General features: G+C 48.5%; 1 protein-coding gene across 3 annotated transcripts in view; it reads right to left on the bottom strand.

The window, feature by feature from the left end:
- nemp1 (nuclear envelope integral membrane protein 1) overlaps positions 1-17,652 on the bottom strand; it is a 124,017-nt gene extending 106,365 nt beyond the window's left edge. For all 3 annotated transcript variants that reach the window (XM_072493726.1, XM_072493728.1, XM_072493727.1), the window contains exons 1-2: positions 17,505-17,652; positions 11,327-11,448 (exon numbers count right to left, since the gene is read on the bottom strand). In XM_072493726.1, the coding sequence (XP_072349827.1) occupies positions 11,327-11,448; positions 17,505-17,616 (234 nt within the window). In that variant the 5' untranslated portion in view covers positions 17,617-17,652. The remainder of the gene's footprint in view (positions 1-11,326; positions 11,449-17,504) is intronic.
- Positions 17,653-21,571: the final 3,919 nt, after the last annotated feature.

Genomic DNA, 21,571 nt, shown 5'->3' with positions numbered 1-21,571 from the left:
AAAACGGACCCATCTAAAGTACTCGAACTATAGCATTTCCAGTCAATATTTGGAAACTTAAAGTCCCCCATAATAACTACCCTGTTGCTTTCGCTCCTATCCAGAATCATCTTTGCAATCCTTTCCTCTACATCTCTGGAACCTTTCGGAGGCCTATAGAAAACCCCAAACAGGGTGACCTCTCCTTTCCTGTTTCTCACCTCAGCCCATACTACCTCAATCGACGAGTCCTCATCAAACGTCCATTCTGCCACCGTAATACTGTCCTTGAGTAAAAATGCCGCCCCTCCCCCTCTTTTACCACCTTCCCTGAGCTTACTGAAATATCTAAACCGCGGAACCTGCAACAACCATTCCTGTCCCTGCTCTATCCATGTCTCCGAAATGGCCACAACATTGAAGTCCCAGGTACCAACCCATGCCGCAAGTTCACCCACCTTGGGCGAAATTCTCCTACCCGCCCCGCCACATTTCTGCCCCGACCGGCCGGCGGGAGTCTCCGTCACACCGGCCGGTCAATGGGGTTTCCCATTGTGGGGCAGCCCCACGCCGTCGGGAAACCCCCGGGCGCCGGCAAAACGGAGACTCCCGCCGGCGGAGAATGACGCCCCTTATTCCGGATGCTCCTGGCATTGAAGACACACTTTAAACCACCTTCCTGCCTGCTGGTTCACTCCTGCAACTTTGAAACCCTACTCATGACATCACTACTCTCAACCTCCTGTATACTGGAGCGACAATTCAGGTTCCCAAGCCCCTGCTGAACTAGTTTAAACCCTCCCGAAGAGCATTAGCAAATATCCTCCCCCAGGATATTGGTACCCCTCTGGTCCAGGTGTAGACCATCCCGTTTGTAGAGGTCCCACCGACCCCAGAATGAGCCCCAATTATCCAGAAATCTGAAACCCTCCCTCCTGCACCATTCCTGTAGCCACGTGTTCAACTCCTCTCTCTCTCTATTCCTCGTCTCGCTAGCACGTGGCACGGGTAACAACCCAGAGATAATAACTCTGTTTGTCCGAGATCTAAGTTTCCACCCTAGCTCCCTGAATTCCTGCCTTACATCCCTATCCCTTTTCCTACCTATGTCGTTGGTACCTATGTGGACCACGACTTGGGGCTGCTCTCCCTCCCCCTTAAGGATCCCGAAAACACGATCCGAGACATCACGCACCCTGGCACCTGGGAGGCAATACACCAACCGCGAGTCTCTCTCGTTCCCACAGAATCTCCTATCTATCCCCCTAATTACGGAGTCTCCAATGACTAATGCTCTACTCCTCTCCCCCCTTCCCTTCTGAGCAACAGGGACACACTCTGTGCCAGAGACCTGTACCCCATGGCTTACACGTGGTAAGTCCCCCCGTCCCCATACAACAGTATCCAAAGCGGTATACTTGTTACTAAGGGGAACGACCAGAGGATCCCTATACTGACTGCTTCCTCCCAGCCCCTCTCACCGTCACCCATCTATCTTTATTCTTCGGAGTAACTACATCCCTGAAGCTTCTATCTATGACCACCTCTGCCTCCTGAATGATCCGAAGTTCATCCAGCTCCAGCTCCAGCTCCCTAACGCGGTTTCTGAGGAGCTGGAGATGGTTGCACTTCCCACAGGTGAAATCAGCAGGGACACTGACGGCGTCCCTCACCTCAAACATTCTGCAGGAGGAACATTGCACTACCTTCCCTGCCATCCCCTCTAGATAAAAAAAAGAAAGAGCTTACCTGTTATTCACTCCCCTTCTCAGCAAGCTATCACTCAGCAACAATACACCCGAGGGAAAGTAAAAGAAAAACTACTTACCAGTCAATCCCTTACCTGCAGGCTGTGACGTCACGGTTCAACTTCTTCCTACTTCTACCTGCACTCGAGCCTTCCCCTTGATCTTTACAGCGGTTGGTTTTTTTGGTTAGAGGAGGGGGTAGGGAGGGAAACTGAAGAAATCGATGAACGGCCGCCAACTCCGGGCGAATCGCTGTATTGATCCTCTTAAAGCAAACTTGATTTTCTCCAGACTGAGAAACTCTACCATATCACTGACCCACACTCCTGATTTCGGGGGCTCCGAGTCCCCCCATCTCAGCACGGTAGCATTGTGGATAGCACAATTGCTTCACAGCTCCAGGTTCCCAGGTTCGATTCCGGCTTGGCTCACTGTCTGTGCGGAGTCTGCACGTCCTCCCCGTGTGTGCGTGGGTTTCCTCCGGGCGCTCCGGTTTCCTCCCACAGTCCAAAGATGTGCAGGTTAGGTGGATTGGCCATGATAAATTGCTCTTAGTGTCCAAAATTGCCCTTAGTGTTGGGTGGGGGTACTGGGTTATGGGGATCGGGTGGAGGTATTTACCTTGGGTAGGGTGCTCTTTCCAAGGGCCGGTGCAGTCTCGATGGGCCGAATGGCCTCCTTCTGCACTGTAAATTCTATGTTAATGTAATCCGTCTCCGGGCCACCAGGGAGGAGAAGGCCAGAATATTGACCTCCCTACCCACCCTTTGCCCCCGGATCTTCCGACACCCCAAATATTGCTAATTCTTGACTTGGGAGTTACCTTTCTTTCCAGGACGTCCGACATAACATCCGCAAATCCCTGCCAGAATTCCCTCAGTTTCGGACATGCCCAAAACATATGAACATGGTTGGCCGGGCTACCCCCACACCGTCCACATCTGTCCTCCACCTCCTGGAAGAACCTACTCATCCGGGCTACCATCATGTGGGCCCTGTGGACTACCTTGAACTGAATCAAGCTGAGTCCAGCACAGGACGAGGATGCATTTACCCTTTTCAAGGCTTTTCCCCACAGTTCAGTTTCCAGCTCCCCTCCCAACTCCTCTTCCCACTTCCTCTTCACCTCTCTGCTGATTCACCTTCCCACTCTAACCCAGGATATGTCCGAAACCTTCCCACCTCCAACCCCTGTTTTTGACAGCACTTTATCCTGTAGTCCCCTCGGGGGGAGGCGAGGAAAGTTTGGGACCTGTCTCCGTACAAAGTCCCGCACTTGAAGATACGGGAACCCATTCCCTCCAGGCAAGTCAAACTCCTCCTCTAATGTCTCCAAGGTCGGGAAGCCCTCCTGGATGAATAGATCCCCAAACCTCTCATTCCCTGCCTGCTGCCATACCTTAAAGCCCCCATCCAGCCCCCCCGGGACACACATCGGTAACCACACTGACGCCCCCTCCAGTCTCATATGCTGCCTCCATTGCCCCCACATCCTCAGGGCTGCCACCACCACAGGACATGTGGAGTACTGAGCCGGCGAGAACGGCAGGGGCGCCGTCAGTAAAGCCTCCAGACTCGTACCTTTGCAGGATGCGGCCTCCATCTGCTCCCAAACAGACCCCTATCCCACTACCCACTTCCTGACCATCAATATGTTGGCAGCCCAGTAATAGTTAATAAAGCTCGGGAGAGCCAATCCCCCTTCCCCACGGGCCCGTTCCAGGAGTGTCCTCTTTACTCTCGGGGTTTTACCCGCCCATATAAACCTCGATGTCGCCACATTCATACTTCTGAAAAAAGCCTTTGGGACAAAAATCGGTAGACACTGAAAAATGAAAAGCAGTCTCGGAAGGACCGTCATCTTCACCGTCTGAACCCTCCCCCGCCAGCGTCAGTGGGAGCATGTCCCATCTACAAAAATCCCTTCTCATTTGATCCACTGCTTTGCCCAAATTTAACTTGTGAAGCTGCCCCCAATCCTTGGCCACTTGAATCCCCAGATACCTAAAACTCTTCCCAACCACTGGGATTCAGGGAGATTTAGCAGTTTGGATCAGAAATTGGCTAGCTGGAAGAAGACAAAGGGTGGTGGTTGATGGGAAGTGTTCAGACTGGAGTCCAGTTACTAGTGTACCACAAGGATCTGTTTTGGGGCCACTGCTGTTTGTCATTTTTATAAATGACCTGGAGGAGGGCGTAGAAGGATGGGTGAGTAAATTTGCAGATGACACTAAAGTCGGTGGAGTTGTGGACAGTGCGGAAGGATGTTACAAGTTACAGAGGGACATAGATAAGCTGCAGCGCTGGGCTGAGAGGTGGCAAATGGAGTTTAATGCAGAAAAGTGTGAAATGAAATGAAAATCGCTTATGGTCACAAGTAGGCTTCAAATGAAGTTACTGTGAAAAGCCCCTAGTCGCCACATTCCGGCGCCTGTTCGGGGATGCTGTTACGGGAATCGAACCGTGCTGCTGGCCTGCCTCGGTCTGCTTTCAAAGCCAGCGATTTAGCCCTGTGCTAAACAGCCCCATAGTGATTGGTGATTCACTAGTGTGAGGTGATTCATTTTGGAAGGAATAACAGGGAGACAGAGTACTGGGCTAATGGTAAGATTCTTGGCAGTGTGGATGAGCAGAGAGATCTCGGTGTCCATGTACATAGATCCCTGAAAGTTGCCACTCAGGTTGAGAGGGTTGTTAAGAAGGCGTACGGTGTGTTAGCTTTTATTGGTAGAGGGATTGAGTTTCGGAGCCATGAGGTCATATTGCAGCTGTACAAAACTCTGGTGCGGCCGCATTTGGAGTATTGCGTGCAATTCTGGTCGCCGCACTATAGGAAGGATGTGGAAGCATTGGAAAGGGTGCAGAGGAGATTTACCAGAATGTTGCCTGGTATGGAGGGAAGATCTTAGGAGGAAAGGCTGAGGGACTTGAGGCTGTTTTCGTTAGAGAGAAGAAGGTTAAGAGGTGACTTAATTGAGGCATACAAGATGATCAGAGGATTGGATAGGGTGGACAGTGAGAGCCTTTTTCCTCGGATGGTGATGTCTAGCACGAGGGGACATAGCTTTAAATTGAGGGGAGATAGATATAGGACAGATGTCAGAGGTAGGTTCTTTACTCAGAGAGTAGTAAGGGTGTGGAATGCCCTGCCTGCAACAGTAGTGGACTCGCCAACACTAAGGGTATTCAAATGGTCATTGGATAGACATATGGACGATAAGGGAATAATGTAAATGGGCTTTCGAGTGATTTCACAGGTCGGCGCAACATCGAGGGCTGAAGGGCCTGTACTGCGCTGTAATGTTCTATATTCTAAAAGGTAGCTCCTTCAGCCTTCTTTCCTGCCCCCGTGCCTGAATCACGAACATCTCGCTTTTTCCCATGTTTAACTTATAGTCTGAAAATCGCCCAAATTCTCCTAATACCTCCATGATTTTGGTCATGCCCCCCACCGGGTCCATGACATAAAGCAGCAAATTGTCCACATAGAGAGAGAGACCGTGTGCTCCATCCCCCTCTCATTATTCCCCTCCAGGTATTCGCTGCTCTCAGAGCCGTTGATAAGGGTTTTATGGCCATGGCAAACAGTAATGGGGAGAGCGGGCATCCCTGCCTTGTCCCCCGACAAAGACTAAAGTATTCTGACCGAACTCGGTTAGTTCTTACATTTGCCACCAGGACCTGGTACAGTAGCCGGACCCACTCCACAAATCACTGCCCAAACCCAAACCTGCCTAAAATATCCCATAGATACTTCCACTCCACTCGGTTGAAAGCCTTCTCCGCGTCCATGGCAACGACCACCTCAGCCTCGCACCCCTCCGCTGGCATCATAATTACATTAAGAAGCCGTCTAATGTTGGATGTCAGGTGCCTGCCCTTTACAAATCCCGTCTGATCCTCCCCAATTATCTCCGGGACACAATCCTCAATTCGAGTGGCCAGGATCTTTGCCAATAATTTGTCATCTACATTCAAGAGGAAGATTGGCCCGTACGATCCACAGCTCTCCGGATCCTTGGCACGCTTCAGAATGAGAGAAATTGATGCCTGTGATAACGTTGGGGATGTACTCCCAGCTCCTTGGACTCGTTGAAAGCCTTAACCAGGAGTGGCCCGAGTAACCGAGAGAACTTCTTATAAAATTCCACTGGGAACACCGACCCACTTAAGCCATCACTGCCACCCTATCCCCGTAACCCAATAACCCCTCCGAACCTTTTGTGGTCACTAAGGACATTTATCATGGCCAATCCACCTAACCTGCACGTCTTTGGACTGTGGAAGGAAACCGGAGCACCTGGAGGAAACCCACGCAGACTCCGCAGAGAGTGACCCAGTGGGGAATCGAACCTGGGACCCTGGAGCTGTGAAGCCACAGTGCTATCCAGTTGTGCTACCATGCTGTCCTCTTCACAGTTTATGATACTTCCAAGTTTCGTATCAACCGCAAACTTTGAAATCGTTCCCTGTGCACCAAGATCTAGATCATGAAGGTTCCAATACCGACCCCTGGGGAACTCTACTACAAACCTTCCTCCAGTCCAAAAAATATTCATTGACCATTGCTCTCTGTATCCTATTACTCAGCCAATTTTGTATCCACGTTGCTACTGTCCCTTTTATTCCCTGAGATATAACTTATCTCCCAAGTCTGTTGTGTGGCACGGTGTCAAATGCCTTCTGAAAGTCCATGTACATCACATCAACAGCATTCCCCTCACCAACCCTTCTTGTTACTTCCTCAAAACACCCCAGCAAGTAGTTCAACACAATTTTCCCTTTAGAAATCCATGCTGGCTCTTCCTGATCAACCCACATTTTCCGATGTGCAGACTAATTCTATCCCAAATAAATGTTTCTAGAATCTTGACCACCACGGATGTTAAACAGCCTGCCCTGTAATTGCTGGGGCTTTCCTTACAACCTTTTTTGAACAAGGGTGCAAAATGTGCAATTCTCCAGTCCTCTGGCACCTTCTCCAAGCCTAGGGAAGACTGGAAGATTATGGCTAGTGCCCCTGCAGTTTCCACTCTTATTTCCTTCGATATCCTTGGATGCATCTCATCTGGCCCCGGTGTCTTGTCAACTTTCATTACCGGCAGTCTATTCATCACTTCCTCCTTATTAATTTTGAACCCTTCTAGTGACAGAGCTTCCTTCTCTGTCCCCATGTCCTGGGTAGCATCCACCTCCTTGGTAAAAACAGATGCAAATTATTCATTTAATACCTCAGCCATGCCCCCTTCTTTTTGATCCCAATCGGCCCCACCCCTCCTTTTACAATTTATCTGCCTACAGAAGACATTGGGATTCCCCTTTATGTCAGCTGCCAGTCTTTTCTCATAATCCCTCTTCACTTCTCTAAAATGATTTCTCACCTGTATTTATCATAGAATTTACAGTGCAGAAGGAGGCCATTCGGCCCATCGAGTCTGCACCGGCTCTTGGTAAGAGCACCCCACCCAAGGTCAACACCTCCACCCGATCCCCATAACCCAGTAACCCCACCCAACACTAAGGGCAATTTTGGACACTAAGGGCAATTTATCATGGCCAATCCACCTAACCTGCACATCTTTGGACTGTGGGAGGAAACCGGAGCACCCGGAGGAAACCCACGCACACACGGGGAGGATGTGCAGACTCCGCACAGACAGTGACCCAAGCCGGAATCGAACCTGGGACCTTGGAGCTGTGAAGCAATTGTGCTATCCACAATGTTACCGTGCTGCCCCTCTTGGAAGTATTCCTCTTGGTTTTCAACTATATTTTCTACCTGACACCCGTCAAAAGAACACTTTTTTTTCTTCTCTTAATTTCTACCTCCTTTCCTCAGCTAGTGAGCTCTGCATTTGTTTGCCCTATCTTTTATTCCCTTCTCGTATGAGGGAACATACCTCGACTGTGTCCAGACCACTTCGGTTTTGAAGGTATTCTATTGCTCAGCTACAGATTTTCCCACCAACCTTTCATTCCAGTCTAATCGGCCCAGCTCAATTCTTGCCCCGTTGAAGTCAGCTCTCTCCCAGTTAATTATTTTTACTTTGGATTACCTGCTATCCTTTTCTATCATCCCAAACCTTACGATACAATGATCACTGTCTGTTCTGTGTATAGATTCTGATTATGTAGCCAGGACAGACACATTGCTGGCCAAAATAGATAGCTAGAACAACACAAACATTAGTCGGCCAAAATGTGAACAGTGTGAACATATATTGAAGTAATTATTGCACGCACCTATTTATTTAAAAATGCACATATAGTGTGGACTTCTGAAAAAAACAATTTCTGAGGTTGTTGAGGCAGGTATGGGCATAAATTGCAGTGGTGCTGGCCTCAATCTTCCAAACCTCCTTCAATAGAGGGGTGGTACCAGAGGACTGTAGGATTGTTCGAAAAGAGAAGGATAAACCTGGACTAAAAGGCAGTCAGTTTAAAATAGGTGGTGGGAAGCTTTTAGAAGCAAAGTTGATGAGAAAAATAACAGCCACTTGAACAAGTATGGCCATTTAAAACAAATCTGTGCTGACTCTCCTTTAAGGGCAAATCATGTTTGACTGACCGCATTAAGTTTTTTTCGATGAGGTAGCAGAGAGGTTGACGGTAGTGCATTTGATGTGTACATTGACTTTCAAAAGGGAAGCTCAGATTGCTCAGTCTGTGGAGTATCAGGCTTTGAATCAGAGTGCCCAGGGTTCAAGTTCCTGTTTATCCAATGTCTAGGGGCAGCATGGTAGCATTGTGGTTAGCACAATTGCTTCACAGCTCCAGGGTCCCAGGTTCGATTCCGGCTTGGGTCACTGTCTGTGCGGCGTCTGCACATCCTCCCCGTGTGTGCGTGGGTTTCCTCCGGGTGCTCCGGTTTCCTCCCACAGTCCAAAGATGTGCAGGTTAGGTGGATTGGCCGTGATAAATTGCCCTTAGTGTCCAAAATTGCCCTTAGTGTTGGGTGGGGTTACTGGGTTATGGGGATAGGGTGGAGGTGTGGACCTTGGGTAGGGCGCTCTTTCCAAGAGCCGGTGCAGACTCGATGGGCCGAATGGCCTCCTTCTGTACTGTAAATTCTATGTAAATTCTATCTATGCATTGCTTATACTTCAATTTGTTGACCTTGTGCGAAATGGAGAAGCACAAACAATTTTCCATGTCTGGCTAGCTCAGTTGGTAGAGTACGCAACTCTTAATCTCACAGTAGTTGATTCAAATCCCACATTCAGCACCATTATTTTTTTTTTTGGGGGGGGGGGGGTTCAAATCCCACCTTGACAGCTGGTGGAATTTAAAATCAATAAATAAAAATATAGCTTTCGGAATGAATTTGATAAAATATCACATTTTAGGCTCGTCAGCAGAATTGACGTCCGTGGGATAGAAGTGAAAGCAGCCGCATGGATACAAAGTTGTAACAGGACCACCCTCATTTTGTACTTCATCCCCCTTTCAATAAAGAGCAAGATTCCCTTTCCTTTCTAATTACTTGCTGTAACTGCATGCAAACTTGCGATTCATGTACAAGAACATCCAGCTCCCTCTGCACCACAGCATTCTGCAGTTTCTCACCAGTTCAATTATATTCTGCTTTTCTACTCTTCGCACTGAAGTGGACAACCTCACATTTTCCCACTTTGTACTCATCTGCCAATTTTTTGCCCGCTCACTTAACCTATCGATCTCCTTTTGCAGATCAATGTTTTTGTATCCTCCTCACAACTTATCCATCTTTGTATCGTAAGCAAATTTGGCCACAATACACTTGGTCCTTTTATCCAAGTCATTAACATAGATTGCAAATAGTGGAGGTCCCATCACTGACCCCTGTGGCACTCATACAGTTAGCCAACCTGAAAATGACCCATTTATCCCGACTCGGTTTCCTGGGAGTTAGCCAATTGCCTATCCATGCTACAAGAAGGGGAGGGGGATCGGGAGGGAAGGGAGGAATCAGGAGCAGGGACCTAGCCAAAACTAGGCACTTGCTGAGAAATATAAATTGTAACTGATGTATATAGCGAATAGTAACCAATGTATATAGTTTCTATGTATGTTCATGCTCATCTTTGCTTTGTATAAAAGTAAAAACCCTAATAAAAACATTTTGAAAAAGAACTCCAATAAATTGGTTAAACATGATTTTCCTTTTACAAAACTGATGAGGCAGCCTGGTTGTATTATGATGTTTGAAATATTCTGCTACGACTTCCTTAATAATAGATTCCAGCAACTTCCCAATCACAGATGTTAGGCTGATGTGGCCTATAATTTCCAGATTTCTATTTCTCTCCTTTTTGAAAAGAGGAATTACATTTGGGGTTTTCCAAACTGCTAGGACCTTTCCACAATCGATAGAAATTTGGAAGGTTACAACCAACACATCCACGAATGTATGATTTAGAACGCTTGTTACATTAAAGGCGAGATATAAATACAACTTATGGCGGTTGAGAAATTCAGGAAATCACAAAACCAATTTTAGAATTTTCATGTGACTGTCCCTCAAGAGCTCACTGCATGGTTTTTGGCAGCGGGATTGGTGGAACAAATGACGTGTCGACAGTTTCCCATGCCTCTAAACAGTGATGGCAGTTGGCAGCACTGCATTAAAATGGCAGCAAAGAGTCACAGAATTATGTCAAGGGATTGTCAACTACTAGAAACAGCCAGGGCGGCATGGTGGCACAGTGGTTAGCACTGCTGTCTCACAGCGCCAGGGACCCGGGTTAAATTCCGGCCCATGTGACTGTGGAGTTTGCATTTTCTCTCAGTGTCTGCGGGGGTTTCCTCCGGATGCTCCGGTTTCCTACCACATAGAACACACGGTGCAGAAGGAGGCCATTCGGCCCATCGAGTCTGCACCAACCCACTTAGGCCCTCACTTCCACCCTATCCCCGTAACCCAATAACCCCCTCCTAACCTTTTTGGTCACTAAGGGCAATTTATCATGGCCAATCCACCAAACCTGCACGTCTTTGGACTGTGGGAGAAAACCAGAGCACCCGGAGGAAACCCACGCAGACACGGGGAGAACGTGCAGACTCTGCACAGACAGTGACCCAAGCCGGGAATCGAACCTGGGACTCGGGCACTGTGAAACCACAGTGCTATCCACTTGTGCTACCGTGCTGCCCACAGTCCAAAGATGTTCGGGTTAGGTGGATTGGCCACGCTAAATTACCCCTTAGTGTCCAAAAAGTTAGGTCGGGTTACGGGGATAGGGTGGAATAGGGCTTAAGTAGGGTGCTCTTTCCAAGTGCCGGTGCAGAATCGATGGGCTGAATGGTCTCCTTCTGTACTGTAAATTTTATAAGTGAAATGCTCTCATCTTTCTTGCATTTACCAGTTCACCACCTCCTGCACCAGACTTGTGTCTCTTCTCAAGGCAAGACAAGAGATCTGCAGCAATTACATACAGGAGAAGCTCACGATCTAATGTTTCGAAATGGTCTACTGGAACTACAGAACAGTACGGCAACACACACACACACACACACCTTCCAGATTCTTCTTCAAGTGCAAAGGTGGCAGGTACAGCACATTGCCCCAACTCCCATCCAACAGGTTCACAGGTTGCGGTTCAGCTTGGACTGGCTCTTACCTGAATCCGGGTCCAAATCTCTTTCCATCCAGGTAACAGAGCATTCTTAAAGCAAAAGCTGCGCTGTTCATCAGAACGATAGGTTTTGTCTTCTGTAATGTACATAATATTCCTATTTTCTCCTGTTAATAAATGTTCCAACAACAGGACCAAAAATTAGTACTGACTGAACATCCAGATAAGTATTTCTGTAAAACATTAGAGGCGGACACAAGTGCACTGAGCAGCTGTGGTGACCTCCAAACCAACTCTTACTGAGACGCTCCCAAAGGGGGAGACAAGGTGAGAGAGTACAGGTGCCAACCCAGTCATAGATAGCGATAGAAGTAATCAGAGGGAAAAGGTAATTCTGCTTCAGTGTGCCTCCTAGCAACATCACAATACACAAAGCAGCCGCCATCACCATTATCAATATCGATAGCAGCAAGTTTCCCAATTCGGGCAGCACGGTGGCACAGTGGGTTAGCCCTGCTGCCTCACGGCGCCGAGGTCCCAGGTTCGATCCCGGCTCGGGGTCACTGTCCATGTGGAGTTTGCACGTTCTCCTCGCAAATTGGGTTGTGGGTTTCACCCCCACAACCCAAAGATGTGCAGGGTAGGTGGATTGGCCACGCTAAATTGCCCCTTAATTGGAAAAAATGAATTGGGTACTCTAAATTTATTTTTTAAAGTTTCCCAATTCGAGAACCAAAGCCAGCACAGATAGAGAGACAGCAAACAGAGTGATTCAAAAGAGACATGGCGTTTTGCATTGAACTGCAGTATCTTGTTAACACATGCTCAGTAAAAAAACCTCATCCAAGGGTCGAGGCTCCCCTGTGAAATCTAGCAGGGAAAAGTTATCAGGAAGAAAACAAAGGCTAACAAAATGCACGGAGGCTTGTCTTCCCAACTTGCTGCAGCAGTTTTCAAACAAAGGCTGGAGCATGAGTAGGCAACCCACATCCTGGCCCCAATAATGCTCTTCTGAGCCAAAGCTGTGGAACTGTATTAGTGGCCTGGAATGACCACTATTCCCAACCTTCCCTCCCCTCAGTGTGGGAAACTGCCATTTACTGCTTCCCTACAGGTCAACAAACTAGCGTTCCACAGAACATGGGTGTTTGCAATGATGTTACAATGATGTGTGTGTGTTGGGGGGGGGGGGGGGGGAGGATTTATTAATGTCTTTTCATGTTAAGGCATCGTAAATACATTCAAAGAATACCAGCAGAGGGCAGCACGATGGTGCAGTGGCTAGCACTGGGACTACGGCACAGAGGACTCGTGTTCAAATCCTGGGTCCGTGTGGAGTTTGCACATTCTCCCCATCTCAGCGTGGGTTTCTTCCCCATAACCCAAAGATGTGCAGGCTAGGTGGATTGGCCACGGTAAATTGCCCCTTAACTGGAAAAAGAAATAATTGGGTACTCTAAATGTATTTTTAAAAAAGAAAACCAGCGGAATTCTCAGTTGGCGGGATCCTCTGCAGCCTCGGGCGCCCGCGGGTTTCCCGACGGAGTGAGGCGGCCACAATGGAAACCTCATTGGTCGGCTGTGGGAATGGAGACTCCCGCTGTCGGCGGGGACCGCTGCCCTGGTAAACGCAGCTGGCAGACCGGAGAATCCCACCCAACATGTTTAAAATGGCACTACTAGTGACCAACTTGTCCCCTCCTGGCTTTATTTTGAGGTTAGATTCTTCAGAAACCCTGTCACACAGAGCAACATCTCAGAGCACATTAGCAAGAGAAAGAGAACACCAAAGACTGGGCTAGGGTTTGAGGCAAATAAATAAAATATTTTTTGTGTTCTTAAAGGGAATGAAAGTGGATTAAAGGAGAATTCAAGAGGTGGCAAATGTGACCGTCTTGCTCAACAAAGGGTGTATGGATATTCCTGACAAGTACAGGTCAGTCAGTTTAGCTTTAGTGGTGGTTAAGGTTTTAGTGTGGGGCGGGGGGGGGGGGGTTAATGTGTGTGGTGGGGGGGGGCTGCTGCTGCTGGACTGGCCTACATGTGACTCCAGACCCACAGGAATATAGTTAACTTTTAAACACCCTCTGAAATGGCCTAGCAAGCCCCTCAGTTATATAAAACCATGACAAAGCAGAAATAAAAGGAATGGAACAATGGTAAACCCGATCCGTGCCGATCCTGCAAAGCCGTCCTCTGGGAGCTTGTACCAAAATTGGGAGAACTGTCTCAGACTAGTCAGGCAACAGTCTGGCATAGTCATACTTTACAATGTCCAAGACATCACCATCGCCAACCTTGGGTGTGTCCTGCTCCATTAACAGAACAGTTCCACCAGAGGTGACAGCACAGTGGTATACAGTCAGGAGGGTGTTGCCCTGGGAGTCCTCAACATTGACTGCAAGCCCTGGGCTGTACGATGGCGCAGTGGTTAGCACATCTGCCTCACGGTGCCGAGGTCCCAGGTTCGATCCCGGCCCTGGGTCACTGTCCGTGTGGAGTTTGCACATTCTCCCCGTGTCTGCGTGGGTTTCACCCCCACAACCCAAATATGTGCAGGGGAGGTGGATTGGCTATGCTAAATTGGCCCTTAATTGGAAAAAATAATTGGGTACTCTAAATTTATTTAAAAAACACTGCAAACCCAATGAAATCTCAGGGCATCAGGGCAAATACGTACATGGTAAACGTCTGCCGATTAGCACCCACTGTCCCTAGCCCGCTTCCCTCAGCTGTTGAATCATTACCCTCCATGTTGAACACCAATTGGAGGAAGCACTGAGGGTGGTAAGACCACAGAATATACATGTGGAGTTTGCACATTCTCCCCGTGTCTGCGTGGGTTTCACCCCCACAGCCCAAAAGATGTGCAGGTTAGGTGGATTGGTCATGCTAAATTGCCCCTTAATTGGAAAATAAAAATTGGGTTTTCTAAATTTATTTTAAAAAAGAATGACTCTGGAAGGGGGCTTTCGATGTCCATCACCAATAGTGGCTTAGTAGTACCACCGCAAACAGAGGTTGCTAGGTCCAAAAGGACATAGCTGCTTGACTGGGTCTGCAGCAGGTGCCGAGGGAACCAACAAGAGGGAAAAACCTACTTGACCTCATCCTCACCAATTTACCTGTCACAGATGCCTCAGTCCATGACAGTATCAGTAGAAGTGACCACCTTGTGGAGATAAAGTCACATCTTCACTTTAAGGATACCCTCCATCGTGTTGTCCTGCACAACTACCATGCCAAATGGGATAGATTCGAACAAATCTAGCAACTCAAAACTGGGCATCAATGAGGTGCTGTGGACCATCAGCAGCAGAATTGCACTCGATCGCAATCTGGAGCCTCATAGCCCAGCATATCCCACACTCCACCATTACCATCCCACACTCCACCATTACCATCAAGTCAGGGGGATCAACCCTGGTTCAATGAGAGTGCAAGAGGGCATGCCAGGAGCAACACCAGGCAGACCGAAAAATGAGGTGTCAACCTGGTGAAGCTACAACACAGGACTACTCGTGTGCCAACCAACTAAGCAGCAAGTGATAGACAGAGCTAAGCAATCCTAGAACCAATAGATCAGATCTAAGCTCTGCAGTCCTGACATATCCTGTCGTGATGGTGGTGGACAATTAAACAACTCACTGGAGGAGGAAGCTTCACAAATATCCCCATCCTCAATGATGGAGGCGCCCAGCACATCGGTGCAAAAAAAAAAAAGCCTGAAGTATTTGCTACAATCTTCAGCCAGAAGTGCCGAGTGGATGATCCATCTCATCTCCTCCCGAGGTCCCCAGCATCACATCTTCAGCCAATACGATTCACTCTACTTGATATCAAGAAACAGCTGAAGGCACTGGATACTGCAAAGACAGTGGGTCCTGACAATATTCCGGCAATATGCTGCAGAGCTTGCCGTGCCCCTACCCAAGCTGCTCTAGTATAGCTACAACATTGGCATCAACCCAGCAACGTAGAAATCTACCCAGGTACGTCCTGTATACAAAAGGTAGGACAAATCCAACTTGGCCGATCTACTCTCAGTAAAGTGATGGAAGGGGCCATCAACAGCGCTGTCAAGAGGCACTTACCCAGCAATAGCCTGCTCAAGAACACTCATTTTTGGTTCCGCCAGAGTCACTTGTGACGAATGGAGGATTTTAGGAATATTGGATTCCAAACACATACGTGGCCATTTAAGGGTTTAGAGCCTGGGATTAGAGTGTGTTTGACTGCATTGGTCATGTTTTTTTTTTTTAAATCCTATTTTGCAGGACCTGGGAGCTTTTAGGAGCCGGAAGGTGAAATTGATCAGAGGAATGTGTTTTTCAGTCTGGGTTAATACACTGTGGTTTAACTGGGGAAAGTTACCCAGAACCAGACACATCAGCAGACTCCACACTTATGGATGATATAACGGAGACTAGGCAAGAGACAGGGTTTTATATGCAAGGTTGACCACAAGTGATCATTCAGGCACAAAAATAAGCATTTAAAGATATTCACTAGCTCTGTTGGAGCGGACAGAAATGGGCTCAGTAAAGAGCAATACAACAAAGTTGGGTCACTGGAGTAACAAAGTCAGCAAAATATTTGAGCATGGAAAAGCTGTAACTACACTCACACAGATCAAGTATTGTTCACGTGGGCAGCACGGTGGCACAGTGGTTAGCACTGTTGCTTCACAGCACCAGGGATCCGGGTTCAATTCCCGGCTTGGGTCACTGCCTGTGCGGAGTCTGCACATTCTCCCTGTGTCTGCGTGGATTTCCTCCGGGTGCTCCGGTTTCCTTTCACAAGTCCCAAAAGATGTGCTTGTTAGGTGAATTGGACATTCTGAATTCCCCCTCATTGCCGGAGTGTGGCAACTAGGGATTTTCACACTAACTTCATTGCAGCGTTAATGTAAGCCTACTTGTGACACTAATAAAGATTATGACATGTGCCATAGTTTGCCAATAATATCTGTTCCATTCTTTCGCCCCTGTTTAATACGTTTAAAGCCAAGTGATTTTCCCACGAGGACTATGTCCTACACCTCCCCGCTGCATCAAGATATTCCCACCCATGGACTATCATAGGCAAGAATTCATGAAGCTATCGATCTGGGCACTTTAAGAAAGGGTGATTAGATTTGTGATTTCAACATTAAACTTTTAGACAGTTGCACAAAGCTCAAATCTTAAGACAAAAATGTGGAAAACAATTTGGAAGTTCATTAAAATGAATAACGTGGTAACTTTGTTACCATAAGGTACACTAAAGAGTTTGCATTATTTTCAATTAAATCTGTGATGATCAGGAACAAATGGGAGGTTTAAATTCTGATCGAGTTCCCTGAACTAAATTCTCATTTCCCAACTAATGCACATTTGCCATTTATAGCACCCATCTCTCAAAAACCTACCCCGGCATTTCACAAAACAAATTGCTATCAAATGTCATTACTTATGCAAGAAAAGGTGCCAGCTATTTTGCCACAGCAATATCGCACAAAAAGGTACAAGATGAGTGACCAGTTATTATGGTTCGAGTGGCATTGGTAAACAGAGGAATGTTGTCTGGGTTGCTGGGCGAACACCCTGCTTTTCCTGAAGTGGAGCAGGCAGATGTAGCCTTAATTTAACATCACATCAGAAGGACATTTCTGATTTTAAAAAGGGTTAAAGGGAAGTGGATTTGAGACCAGGAAGAGATCAGCCAGGATCTGACTGAATGGCGGAGCGGGCTCGAAGGGCTAAATTGCCCACTTCTGCTCCTAATTCCTAGGTTCCTGGGACCGTACTGCCAACAGTGCCACTAACTGTCAGAGTGCACCGTACAAGAATGCCAGCTTGCATGGTGCCCTGGAATCCAGGAGCAGGGCTTAACATACTGTGCTGAGTTAACATATTATCCAGGATAGCAGGCAGTTTTCGATCACCATGCAACGAGTGCCCCTCTGCTGGAAAATGAGTGGGTTGATGCCAGGATGAAATGAGTGCGTTGATGCCAGGATGAAATGAGTGGGTTGATGCCAGGGTGCCCCCCCTAGAATACTGAAAGAACTTGTCAAACACAGAGTCTCTGGGCAAGCATGGCCGAGGTACCAGGAAGGGGGGGGGGGGCAGAGTGAGACCTGGCAGGCCACCCGGGCGCGGTGCCAGCTTGATCCCGGGGTACCGGCCTCATTCCGAAGTGAACTTTGGCCCTGGCTGCCAGAAGCTTTCCCTTTCCGTACCTGAGGCGGCGGCACAAACCCGCGTGACCAAAAACAAATAAGCGGCGGAAACGAAGAGCACGCGCCGGTCTTTCAGCGGCAAACCGCGGAGACAGTTCATCCGTCCCGCCATCGGCAGCTCGGGCCTCACACACGGTGACGCTGCAGCCTGCCGGGGGCGGGGCCAGGGGCACTGCCTGACTGACAGGCGCCTCCACCAATCACCCACTCCCATTCCTTCAAATCCCAACGGCCCACAGCCAATAGGGAGGAGGTGGAGGCGGGACTTCCTTATTTGAATGCTGAGTTAGGTGGGGAGTGATTGACAGCAACAACTGCCAGGAGCTTTCAAGGGGTCATTTTTATTTCTTTCTCATTTTTTCTTCTGAATAGATTATTGCTCAATGGTATCTCTCCCACAAAAACACACAATACTGGACAATCTCAGCAGGTCTGACAGCCTCTGTGGTGAGAGAAGGGAGCTGACATTCCAGTCCATGACTCTTTGTCAAAGTGGTTATAGGTCTCCCCCAAATTGACCATGAGTGTGTGAACCCTAGTGTAACGCAACTAGAACACAGAAAAGTACAGCACAGGAACAGGCCCTTCGGCCCTCCAAGCCCGTGCCGACCATGCTGCCCGACTAAACTACAATCTTCTACACTTCCGGGGTCCGTATCCCTCTATTCCCATCCTATTCATGTATTTGTCAAGATGCCCCTTAAATGTCACTATCGTCCCTGCTTCCACCACCTCCTCCGGTAGTGAGTTCCAGGCACCCACTACCCTCTGTGTAAAAAACTTGCCTCGTACATCTACTCTAAAACTTGCCCCTCTCACCTTAAACCTATGCCCCCTAGTAATTGACCCCTCTACCCGGGGAAAAGCCTCTGACTATCCACTCTGTCTATGCCCCTCATAATTTTGTATACCTCTATCAGGTCGCCCCTCAACCTCCTTCGTTCCAGTGAGAACAAACCGAGTTTATTCAACCTCTCCTCATAGCTAATTCCTTCCATACCAGGCAACATCCTGCTAAATCTCTTCTGCACCCTCTCTAAAGCCTCCACATCCTTCTCATAGGTTGGTAACCAGAACTGAACACTGCACAAAAGAAATCTGACCACAGAGGCATCACAGCAAAGAAAGCCCAGTTCTATCATTGGCACACCTTTCTTGAGGAGTCAGTGATTAATAATGAGCGCAGCAACTTTTCTCCCTCTCTTTTCTCCCTCACCCAGGGTTCCCCCGTCTGGTTGCACGTTTTCCTGGAAGTTCCATCACATGCCCTCCAAGCCCCGAACTGCCCCACTCCCATTCTTGATCTGTCAGTCAAAGAACTTTCTTCTTTATCTCCAATATTTCACATATCTAATAAATGAAAATGGAAAAAATGTTGCACAATTCTTTTTAAAGACCTGATGATTTTTCTCCTGGAGTTGCTCGCAGCAGTGTTCAGTCGATTAATTAATCCCTAGAGATCCAGGACTATCCGGGAAGATTGACACCCTTACTCTTGATCGAGCTGGAGGGCTGAGGCCAAAATACGTATCCCATTGCTAGCCGAAGTGAGGTCAATGAATGCACTGCAAACCTGGGATCACCCTGCTCTGTTAGAACATAGAACATTAAAGCAGTACAGGCCCTTCGGCCCTCGATGTTGCGCCGACCTGTGAAACCACTCTAAAGCCCATCTACACTATTCCCTTATCGTCCATATGTCTACGTTCAACGATACCATAAGACCATAAGACATAGGAGCAGAATTAGGCCACGCGGCCCATCAAGTCTGCTCCGCCATTCATCATGGCTGATATTTTTCTCATCCCCATTCTCCTGCCTTCTCCCTATAGCCCCTGATCCCCTTATTAATCAGGAATCTATCTATCTCTGTCTTCAAGACACTCAGTGATTTGGCCTCCACAGCCTTCTGCGGCAAAGAGTTCCACAGAGAAAATGCTGGAAAATCTCAGCAGGTCTGGCAGCATCTGTAGGGAGAGAAAAGAGCTAACGTTTCGAGTCCAGGTGACCCTTTGTCAAAGCTGTTAGCTCTTGTCTCTCCCCAAGGTGCTGCCAAACATGCTGAGATTTTCCAGCATTTTCTCTTTCGTTTCAGATTCCAGCATCTGCAGTAATTTGCTTTTATTAAAGAGTTCCGCAGATTCACCACCCTCTGGCTGAAGAAATTACTCCTCATCTCTGTTTTAAAGGATCCCTTTAGTCTGAGATGGTGTCCTCTGATTCTAGTTTTTCCGACAAGTGGAAACATCCTCTCCACGTCCACTCTATCCAGGCCTCGCAGTATCCTGTAAGTTTCAATAAGATCCCCCCTCATCCTTCTAAACTCCAACAAGTACAGGCTAAAAGTCCTCAACCGTTCCTCATACGACACTGTGATACACCAGGCACTGCATCAAAACTGAAAACATTTTGTCTAACCACAGTTATTTTTTATCTTTTCAACTTTCTTGCTGTGAGGCTGGACATTTATTTAGTTTTGATAATTTAGTCCCCCAGGAGCAGCTGCCTTGGCACTGCATTATGTGATGACACATAAAAAAACTTCAGAACTGACGACAGTCTTTGCAAGTTCAGCAACGGATTGCAGAAAATAGCTACGTTATTACAATCAACACCAAACTGTTTTTGCATCTTAAAATTAAGAAACATTTAATACTGGTGCTCCCCTCGTCGTTTTAAGTGGCCACTTAAGAGCCTTAATAGGGGCATGAGCGAGCTTCCTGCCTGAGGCCCTGACCATGTGTCCAGGTCGGGGCGGGCAGGATCCTGGAGGGAATGCCATCTATTAGTTTACGCTACCCCTGCCTCAGAATCCGCGGGGAGGAGGGGAGATGGAGGAGGTGGGTGCAGTGTAAAATTCTGGCCATCAAAATAGTGTAAAACTATGGTAGGATTTTAAATGGAGCAGTAGAATAGTTGGACCTTTACATATGGGACTTAGTACCCCCCCCCCCCCCCCCCCCCCGGGCCACATGCACATACACCTCCCACGCACAATCCGGAATTCATGCCCCACTGCCTTCACTTCATCCCCACTGCCTTCACTTCATCCCCACTGCCTTCATTTCACTCCCCACTGCCTTCACTTCACTCCCCACTGCCTTCACTTCACTCCCCACTGCCTTCACTTCACTCCCCACTGCCTTCACTTCACTCCCCACTGCCTTCACTTCACTCCCCACTGCCTCCACTTCACTCCCCACTGCCTCCACTTCCACTCCCCACTATCTTTACATCACTCCCCACTGCCTTCACGTCACTCCCCACTGCCTTTACATCACTCCCCACTGCCTCCACTTCCATTCCCCACTATCTTTACATCACTCCCCACTGCCTTCACGTCACTCCCCACTGCCTTTACATCACTCCCCACTGCCTCCACTTCCACTCCCCACTGTCTTTACATCACTCCCCACTGCCGTCACTTCACTCCCCACTGCCTTCACTTCACTCCCCACTGCCTTCACGTCACTTCCCCCTGCCGTCACTTCATCCACTTCATCCCCACTGCCTTTACTCCCCACTGCCTTCACTCCCCACTGTATTCACTTCATCCCCACTGCCTTCACTTCACTCCCCACTGCCTTCACTCCCCACTGTATTCACTTCACTCCCCACTGCCTTCACTTCGCTCCCCACTGCCTTCACTTCGCTCCCCACTGCCTTCACTTCGCTCCCCACTGCCTTCACTTCGCTCCCCACTGCCTTCACTTCGCTCCCCACTGCCTTCACTTCGCTCCCCACTGCCTTCACTCCGCTCCCCACTGCCTTCACTCCGCTCCCCACTGCCTTCACTCCGCTCCCCACTGCCTTCACTCCGCTCCCCACTGCCTTCACTCCGCTCCCCACTGCCTTCACTCCGCTCCCCACTGCCTTCACTCCGCTCCCCACTGCCTTCACTCCGCTCCCCACTGCCTTCACTTCACTCCCCACTTCCTTCTCTTTATCCCCACTGCCGTCACTTCACTCCCCACTGCCTTCACTTCACTCCCCACTGCCTTCACTTCACTCCCCACTGCCTTCACGTCGCTCCCCACTGCCTTCACTCCGCTCCCCACTGCCTTCAC

Source organism: Scyliorhinus torazame, chromosome X (genome assembly GCF_047496885.1).
Source record: "Scyliorhinus torazame isolate Kashiwa2021f chromosome X, sScyTor2.1, whole genome shotgun sequence".
Lineage (NCBI taxonomy): Eukaryota > Metazoa > Chordata > Chondrichthyes > Carcharhiniformes > Scyliorhinidae > Scyliorhinus > Scyliorhinus torazame.
This window is presented reverse-complemented; position numbering and strand designations above follow the sequence as displayed.